The following is a 10135-nucleotide window of genomic DNA, read 5'->3' as shown; positions in this document are numbered from 1 at the left end:
TTATGACTATAGCTCACTGCCAATCCCCGGCCATTAAGTTGCCCTGTGGAACACCAGCTCTCTTGTGTTTCAAGTTTTGAGCAATTTGGATGCTATCCAAATGGCCCGTTTTGGTCAACATTTCTGAAGGTCTTTCCACAGTTTCATTCCTTAGCTTTAGAATGTGGATCACAACACTGAGTTTGCTTTTCTTCTTGACACCCTCGACTGTTACTGCACAGAGACCACAGAATCCATACAGCAATGGTTTTGTGAGAAAATGAAGGTCCAAAATGCTGAATTTCAAAGTGATGAAGGACATTGATGCTTAACAAAACGCAGCTTTGACCTGATCATAATGTTAACGGTGTGAAGATCAAGGAGAGGAGAAAGGTGAGGTTGCCAGGTGAACGTAAGGTTGTGTGATGAAGAGGAGTGTGTGAATTGTAGCGGTAAATGTGTCCAATTTTTACACCTATAAACTTAGTTCTGGCTTTATAACGAGGTTTGTTGCTGCATGCAGCCTTTGCCAGCAATGCTCTATTAGCAGTCAGTCGTAACAACTACATGCAGGAGTCTTGTCTCATGGAAAATGACTGATGCTGCTGTTTCAGCTTAATCTACCTTTTGCTTTATGCACTTAAGCTATGAGCTCCGATAAATATGATTTAACATGCTGCTGTTCATGATGTTGGCTTTATGGATACGTTATTATCAAAGAGACCCAAGAAAACAAAGCAAGTAATATAAATCCAGTATACGCAAGTGTGTTGTCACTATAACATTCAGAAAACAAACACATTTTTTTCAACGGTGGCAGCTTCTAGGACTAAAGTATTACTTAAAATAATTACCAGGAATATTTTTAAAAACTGAATGTGATAAAGAAATATCTTTTAGCAATATTTAAGCCAAAGCCATAATAAGTGACAAGCACTGAGTTGCATGATCTTTGAGAGACTTGTCACATAGACCTACAAAAAACTTGGAACCCATTTAAAGCAGTAAATGTAATGAAACTGATGCCAATGTAGATATCGAGTTAAACAAGCATTGTTTGCTTCAGATATTGAATTCTTAGAGCAACATTCAGAGTATCTTGTATACAGCAATATCAATAGTTCTGTTATTAGTTCCTACTGAGTGACTGAGAACTTGATCATAAAATTATATATTTTTTTCTTTGTGCTGTACAAGAATGCAGTCTGAGGCATATTATGTAAACATAAAGATTAACATTTAAAAAAATCGAAACGTTAACATCCAAGGCATTCACAATCATCATCTAAATAGTGGCCATTGAAAATTAATTTTTAATTTTCTTCTGAGAGTTTAAAGCTAAAACTTGAAAAAGTCTCACATTGAACTTGAGTTCCTGATACCTGATATGCAGCATCTGTTAGGTAGGTGCTATATCTTAGTCTTACCTTAAAATATATTAACTTCTGTGAGGTTAACTAACACTGTTAATGCTGTTCATTTAAAGCTAATGTTTATGGGTTAGCTTAAATTAAAGTTTTCCAACAGGATCATGCTCTTACTTAGTAAGTCAGTATTTGATCATGCAAGTGTGTAGAGAATCTCCAGTTCGTTCGGGTCTCTCACTGTTTCCATCAGTTCTTGCTTAGTTCCCTCATTAACAGATCTGTTCAACAGTCCCTGTTCTTCCCACCATGAGCTACAGTCTCATCCTGGGCTGAACAATATTTCTGATGGTACTTCTGGTTTGGAGTCAGTGCTCACACGCAGAAATATTATTGTAGTTTGTTTTGAATTGCAGGCTGTGAAATGAATTTTGTAATCTACCCTGAAAACAACAGAACAAAAAATTGGGAGAAGTTTAAAGCAGTAAATAAGTAGCTGTTTTTAAAAGCTGAGGATGAGAGTTGCAATTCTATTCATCAAAAAATTTAATTTGAAATGTTTCTTCAGCCAATACTCAAGTTTTTGTTTTCAGTTGCCTTCATTTTCACAGAATTTCAGTTCTGTGTCTTCGGAATACATATTCCAGCTTATTACTTTGTTTTTTACTTTAGCGTAACCTTTCTTTACACTTGTTTTGTGCACATTGCTAATGGAGGAACACACATTCATCACTCATAGCCAGTCTCTATATTCATCTTAACACCTTAGTTCACTAATTTCCACCTAAATTTTACAGGAGAGACTCTGTTATGTGTATGAAAAAATCACAAGTAAACAATACCAATTTCAATACACTTAAATTTGTTTGCATAGAATACTAGAGGCTGATTTTTCCGAGAAAGCTCTGTAGGTTGGTGCAAAGTAATTGTTTATTACTTTGTGTTGGAACTGTAGATGTTTTTCTGATGTTTACGCTGTTCTCTTGTGGTCGTTACATTCAAGCGTTTATTTTGCAAAAAGAATTCCTGAGCTTCTGCAGTACTGTAAATGAACAAATTATTCTTTGATTTAACCTCATTGTTGGTTACCCATAACAGTGATTGGTCGGCCTGACAAGAAGGGTTGTGCTTGTGTGTGTGCATGCAAAAAGAAGTTTTTTCTAGAATGTAGAGAAGACGTAGAAGGGCAAATGCCCATAGATCTCGTTCAAGGCTGGCGGTCTCTTGGATGGAAACCAGCAGCATTAATGAGTCGCACTGTTCAAAAATCAAGACTTGGCCACGTGGTATGAAGATTGTTGCTGTTTGTACAAAATTTAGAGACAAATGTCTGTATATGTGTGTGTATATATATATTTATAAAGTAACTTAATGTATAATATTTCTATTCAAATGTAAAGTACTTTTTCTTTAAAAGTAATGGTCTTATGTTGTGGTTATGAGGAATCATGGGGAGAAATACGGGAGCGACTTGAGGGCAGTGGTTTCTAGGGATGAAGGAAAACAAGTAGGACAGCTCCAGGGAGACCAGGTGGCAGAAGGTCCTGACGGTGTGTGACAAGCAAAGGGTCCTGCGGGGAGGGCTGGGGGGCTGTGCTGAGGGGTTCTGGGGCCCTGGAAGGGGGAGTTCGTGGTAGGAATTTATAGGGACAGAAGAAAAGGGAAGCCCATCCTGCCCTCAAAACCAAGAGAGCTGCTTGGGTTTTGGTGAGTACCAGAGGCGGGTAAATGACTTCCTGTAGTCTGAGACACCCATTCTTATCTTCTAACGTGAAGAAGAAACTCCTTTTGGAGCTTCAGCCTGGGACCATAGATTCTTTCCTTTACATGTTACCATGGAAAATAAACCTTTTCTTCCCAAGTGAATTACCCTGCTGCTCCCCTCACCCTCTGGCTGCAGCTCTGTCTCCCTCAAGTGTGCTCGGTATCCATCCTGGTCTCTCTTTCTTCGCACTTATTGGGGCTTCCACTCAAGTCCTCAGACCCGCCCAGTTCTCAGTACCACTGTTGGAGCAGCTGCTCAGTTCACTGCACAAGTGAATAGCAATGAGATTTGCTCCTCTCCTTTTTTCTTCCCATCTCCCCAGGATCCTAAGTCCACATGTTCCTTTTAAGTGTTTTTTTCCTTAGCACCTTAGTTCACTAACGTCCACCTAAATTTTACAGAAAAGACTCTGTTATGTATGTGAAAAAATCACAAGTAAACAATACCACTTTCAATGCACTTAAACTCATTTGCATAGAATACTAGAGGCTGATTTTTCTGAGAAGGCTCTGTAGGTTGGTGCAAAGTAATTGTTTATTACTTTGTGTTGGAACTGTAGATGTTTTTCTGATGTTTACGCTGTTTGCTGTGGGGTTTATCATCCTTACCTGGATGAATATCAGGCAACCACATTTCACAGGACATTTGTTAGGTTCACAGCAACTGGAAAATTTGAGAAAACGAGAAAAGCGTAGTTTCTGCCAGCTGTTAGGGCTTTATATTGAGAAACCGGCCTCTTTCCTCTTCTATCACTTCAGGTCCTGCTTCTGGCTGTTGAATTGTCTGTTGGCAAACTTACAATTTGCTCCCCTAAGCCTATTCAGACAGATACATTCTCAGAAGATTAGGCAGGAAGAATCTGTTCTATTAAGGATAGAAAGTGTGATATAGCTGAGGATGTTGCTGTGAAAAGTTACTGCTTTTCATGGCTCTCTGAGGAGAAAATTCTCCTTGATCCACCCTTCCCTCCTGAACAAAGCTTTTGTAGGAATAAACTTCAGAGCCTATCCCATCAGTAATGATGATCTTCTCTGACCAACAGTGCACCTCATTAATGAATTAAACAAGTGTTGTGTAAAACAGGCTGTGTTGATTACATTTTCTTTTTCTTTTAGGCCAGAAGGTGTGCAGCAAGTCTATCCAACAAACAGCTAAGGTACGATTTGGGGGAAAGGCAAAAATCCCATCATGTAACAGGAGCGTATGTGTGTTTGGTTTTTTTTTCCCAACGTAAGCTGTTGTATCTCAGTATGTGATTCCATTTCTAATACATGTGGCAAATGACATTTTTATTTTCTGAAGGGACTTGATGTTTTTTCTGGAGAGTCTCCGAAGGAGTGATCATAAACAGTACTGCTGTGTCACAGAAAGTATCAGTGGGTGTTTATCATCTAGAACCCTGTCCTGTTTTAGTACGGAAGGTGATTTAAAAGCATGGAAAGCTTTCTGAGAACAGATACTGAGTGTCTGTGTCCTAAGGAGTCTTCCCTAGACAGAAAAGTAGGAGCATTGGATGCTGTTGGAGTAGTTCTCATTGGTACTCTGTAAACCTCTGCTAGGTAGAAGAAGCCTTGCAAAAGGCATGTATGTGATAACCTCTTTATGGAAGAAGTTGTCTTTTGATGCTTAGTAGTTTTGAGTGATATATGTATACAGGATTGTATGTATCAAAAAGAGGAAAAAAGAAAATTGAGACATGAATATATAGTTGTTGCATGTGGTTCTTTAATATAATTTTAATTTCACTTAGCTGTGGTTACATGATGCAGATATTTTAAGGCACATGTAATCAGATCTCTTAATGTGGATAATTGGAATTCATGATTTTACTACAGCCATCCTTAGCTCTCTGCAGTGCAGCTCAGTTGGTCATTTGGCATGTAGTGGGCTTCTGTTAATGAGAGTTTGCCTGTTTAAACAAGAGCATGCTGTTCTAAGCAAATTAAATTTCTCACTCTTCCTGATCTTTTTTTCTAACAGAGATGGATAAGGCTCATAGGAGGATGAAAACCTGTTTGTAGTTTAGTGATTTCATAAGAGTTGATTTCTGGTTCCTCAATACAAAGGAACCAGAGAGCAAAAACTTACATGCTACTGGTTCTGCCATTTGTTCATTTTTCTGATGTACTTGCATTTCTGCAGCAGAACAGTGTCAATATACCATAAACCACCACTAAAGTACTGTTAAAATTTTAGCTCTATCCTTTGGTTAAATGTTGATAGTCCAGTGGCTCCAGGAAACATTAGAGACTTGCTTTTGCTCTTTGTAGAGTAGTCTTGTCCCTAGATGCTATTTAAAATGTAATTAGGTATGGCGATCAAATGGCAGTGGGAGACCCAGAATCAGAGATGTGTGTTTTGGCAGATCAGTGGGAGAGGGTGAAGTTCGGTCCTCGTGTCCTCATTCCAGACTGACATTCTTTGTGCTAGTCCTGAATGCACCGCTTGGGAAACTGGTGATTTGCCTTTGCGTTCTGACATAGCTGTTCTTTCTGCTTGCCCACTCAAGAAGTTGTACAAGCCCGCAAGGGACATGGACATCGTGAAGAAGGTGTATAAAATCTTACGGGAGGACCTGCAGGAATGGAATGCAGGAAATTAAAGGTTGATGACATGACTTTTGTAAATCCCACATTCTTTGGTGGGAGGAAGAGGATTTTTCAATAGAGAAGAAAAGTAAATCTTCTTTTTCAGAAGTATTAGAATTACACTATTTCTCTGATCCACTTGATGAGGTGCCTAGTGTTTGGACAGATCTCAATGTTTTCATGAGTATGTACCAAAATGTTCATGAACTCTAATCCATGCATTGCTACCTTTGCATGTCATACTGCGACTGTAGGCCAGTGGTGCCTCCTGATCTTTATGTTGTCTGTGTGCATTTTATTAAAGTTAATGAAACCTTGTTTTATAAAGAAACAGTAAGGAGCTTTTGTCTGTGGTCCTTTCAGATATATATTTTTACAGAGTAACCTTTAAGTTAAAGTAGATAATGTTGTATTTCTGCAGAAATTCCTTATGAGGAAATATTAGTGTATACTTCTAACCCTGTGATAACCTAGAACAAGATTTGGCACTTTTCTTCTCCTGTAGGTGGTCTTCTATCTACACTGCAAATCACCATGTTCAGGTTCTTACACACACACACACACGGAACAAACAAACAAAATAACAGCAATTATAGAACCAAATTCATGCAGGGGAGGGGTGGGGTGGAAAGCAGGGAGGACACCAGAATCCTTACTGACCTGTCACATGAAGGCTCTTCCTTTTCTTCTGCATAATCCAACCTGATCACTTGATAGCATGTCTGTAACACTGTCTGCAAACCATGGATTGTTTATAAACATCTGTGTCACATCAAGTGTGGATGTGACAAATTTTCTTTGTGTTTGGAATTTGCATTGGTTTAGTGAAACCAATGGTGTCATAAGTGGTTAAGTCTCAAGAACTGGCAAAGCCTTCAGCTGTGAATTTGGTCTCAGTCTGAGCTATCACTCAGCTGGGGACAAATTCTGAGGCTCTGCCCATGTGCTCTGCAGTAATTGTTGAGCAGAAGAAGAATGTTCCTTTTCTTCCAGCTCCCAAAAAGAGCTGTAGTTGTGTTTCTACCTGATACACAGCTGCTCATATTTATCTCCTCAAGGATGGCTCATGGAATTCTGCTTTCCAGCCTAGGGGAAGGTAGAGGTCTCCCTCTATGAAAACTTGATGGTCAGTGTATATAGTCCAAGTGAGTTGGGAACAACTACAACAGTCACTCCCAAACATGCTGTAATTTAGCTGTGTTAGGAATGGGAGCTCATAGAAGGAATAAGCAACTGAAGAACATAATGGTAAAAGTAGGCATTGGTGCTCTTCACTGTTTTGTCTTAAACATCTTGAGAGAAACACCTTTACAGTTTAACAATAGTTTTGTGAATTAGCCACAAGTTTGGCCTAAGAAATTTCTTCTGGCTTGGGTCTAAGTGTGCAGTGTTTTAATTCCTAAAGGACCCTGCTAAAAATCAGTTGTGCTTTGTCTGACTGCTGTTCTTCTAGACATAAATTTAGCTTTTTCTCACATTCTCTTAAAGCTAAAGTTAAATGAAAGAAATAATTGGAAATTATGTTTCTTACAGATGACACTCTTCAGTTTTCTGAAGCATGCAGGTGTTTCCTCCTTGGCTTCTACTTTTAGCCACTTTAGCACTATGTGTTGGATGTTTTCTCAGGATCTGCAAGTACTCCAGATAACGAGCAAGAGACCAGAGTGGAGACCACAGGAGGAGGAGAAGTTTGTAAAAAGCTGCTTGCAGGAGAGAGGAGGTTCTCAAAGTTGCAGCTCAAGATTGCAGTTTCTTCTGGCTGAAACGGTTCGCTTTAAATGGTAAATGTTGTTTTAGTATACAACTTTTTTGTTGTTGTGTTTGGTGCTATTTATGCTCTGAGGTCACATCTAGTGAAAGCTAGAATGGTAACAATGTGTATTTGCTTTTATCTTCAGTGCACTCATTATCTTCTGGATGCAAACTGGTGTAGCAACTCCACGTTCTGGGCTGTTGACAAAACTGTTATCACATCTGAAGTCTTTGGTATGTGGAAGGAGATGGAGAAAATGGGAACCTTCTTAACCTTCTTGCTTCTACTGAGAACAGATGATCTGTGGAAAGGGGGCTTTACCAGTTTTAAATCGATATCTTCACAATAATTTGGTGGGTGTACGGGTTTTTTCTGTCAGGTTCTACTGCATATCTGTGAACATAATACAAGCCATAAAATTACCTCTCCGTGTCTCCTACCACTGCACTCTTACTCGTCACTTTTGGGGAGTGGAAGAATTATCTTACCATGCTCATCGACTACTTTTCTGTCTTTCTCCCAGTGCCTTTTTCTCCCATCCAGAGCAGCACAGAAACAAAAAATTATCTTTTTAAAAATCTGCTCTATCATCTTCAGTTTCCCGTGCTTGGCGATGATTTTCCTCTCTGCTTTATCATGCTGGAGGTTGATTCCTTGAATGACTGAAATGTAAGATGGCATGATGTTTTGCTTGAGGAGGGGGAGCTCCTGGGGTGTGAGCTCCATTGCCCCTTTCCCTCCAGAAGTTCTTGAAGGAAGCACCTGCTACAGGTTCTGCTGTGAGAGAAACAGTCCTCTGAACACTATAGTCAAAGAAGAGGGAGGAATTGCTTCAGGTGCTGGAGCAGGTGTTTCCCTGCAGCTGCCGGAGGACTCCATGCCAGAGCAGCTGAAGATTTCCTGGAGGAACTGCAGCCCACGGAAAGAAGCCAACGCAGGAGCAAGTTTGTCCTGAAGGACTGCAGCCATGGTGGAGCAGGGGAAAAGCGTAAGGAGGATAGAACGATAAAAGAAGCTGTTCCAGAGTGACTGCACACCCCGTTCCTCTTTCTCCTGTGTTGCTTCAGGCTGTGGGGCGGTAGAGGAGTTGAGGATGAAGATGTGAAGTTGAGCCTGGGGAAAGAGTGAGGTTGTGGGGGGAAGGTGCTGTTTCAATTTGTATTTGTTTCTAACTATCTTAATATATTTTAATTAGCAATAAATTAATTTTCCTCACATCAAATCAAGTACTTGAAATTTCTATCTAAACTCAAGTCACAGTGGAAAATACTTACTGATTTCTCTTTGATTACTGCAAGCCATTATTGCCTTTAATTTCATAAGCAGGATACAAAATGGATCAAAGTTTAAGAAGTCATTCTGTGTGTAGAAAGGAGTACACCTAGTTTGAATTGGGGTTTGCATTTCCGGATGTATTCTGGTTAGGCCTTTCAAGTTCTGCTTATTCACCTTTTCACTAGATAAATCTCAGCTGCACAGTCAACTCAGGAACAGGTCTAATCCATTACATTTCTGATGGAGAATACCAGCTGTATTTTTACAGTTTTGAGCATGGAAAAGTTGATCTGAGGAGAGGATGCAGAGTAGATTCTACTTTATCTTCTTTGGTAGTGTTGTTCTCGCAGATGTTAAGGACGGTAGCAGCATCTTTGGCATTAGATCTGGCTGTGCTGCGGAAGGGGCAAAGTTTGGGGTGAGTGGCACCTTTGGTGAAAGTGCTGTTGATCTTGGGAAAAGAAATAAGCAGAGTTCAGGAATGAGATTTGTATTGCTATGCTCTTCAGAGATTGTTTTCCTGAATGAGAAGGGAACTTCCTTAGAAGGGAAGTTTTGTATGTGGGTTCATAGATCACCTACCAAAAATACCTGCCACTGGCCACCAAGGGTATCTAGACACAGTACTAGGTGTCACGACACATGTCATGGTTTCTTATGGGGCACTGTTTGGAATACAAAATTGATTAATTTTACTAATGGTAGGAAGCTATTAATCTTTAATTTCTTTCCTCTCTCCACATCTCAGATTCTTTGTTAAAAGGAACACGGTGAATTGTTAGTTGTCTGTGCAGAGGACACAAAGCCATTTGTGGTGGATAACAAAGACTTCTTTGATCGTAAATTAGATGAGCTTCAGAAAGGATTGCACCATCATTATAACTTCATTGAGTAATTTCTTCTAATGATATCGCTCACTTTTGATTATTGTCTTACTGTTTACATGTTGTATAATGTATTCCATAAGCTTTCCTGGCTATGTCAAGGCCATGGAGGAAATGCATTTAACACTTCTCTTCTTTCTTGAAGTTCTATGAAAGGGAACAGAACATTCCCTGATTTTCCCCAGTTGGGGACAGCCGTGCTTGCTTAGCCACCAGCTGCTCTGGAAAGATACATGGTTATCCATGCTCCCTAGCTACTAAAAAAATCTTTAAAATACTCCAGAAATTTCTGAATTTGGGTCAGGAAAAGTGAATTTAGCATCTTTAAAGGGGGAGGGGGAAACAGAGGCAAACAGACTACCCTGGAACCAAATTTAGCATCTTCAGGAATCATGGCCTAGGGTTTATCAGTTGCAACTGTAAAAAGATGAATGTTTTTATAGTGAAATGTGTTTTTATTCAGCCAGTTCAATCTATGAAAAAAGTGTCTCCACTCCTTTTATTTCAGACTTGTGAACTTCTTTGCA

The 10135-nt window shown here is 39.6% G+C and overlaps 1 protein-coding gene across 1 annotated transcript; it reads left to right on the top strand.

The window, feature by feature from the left end:
* Nucleotides 1-1928: 1928 nt before the first annotated feature.
* CNBD2 (cyclic nucleotide binding domain containing 2) lies at nt 1929-9619 on the top strand (the record flags this gene model as incomplete). The annotated part of the gene is made up of 5 exons (XM_080346668.1): nt 1929-2629; nt 4224-4264; nt 7323-7477; nt 7595-7682; nt 9488-9619. Exons 1-5 carry the CDS (start codon nt 2572-2574, stop codon nt 9617-9619), a joined length of 474 nt encoding a protein of 157 aa, XP_080202794.1. The 5' UTR covers nt 1929-2571.
* Between the last annotated feature and the right edge of the window lie 516 nt (nt 9620-10135).

The sequence above is a fragment of the Nesoenas mayeri genome (genome assembly GCF_963082525.1).
Source record: "Nesoenas mayeri genome assembly, chromosome: 6".
Taxonomy (NCBI): Eukaryota; Metazoa; Chordata; class Aves; order Columbiformes; family Columbidae; genus Nesoenas; species Nesoenas mayeri.
Note: the sequence above shows the minus strand (reverse complement) of the source record. Positions and strands in the feature narration are given on the sequence as shown.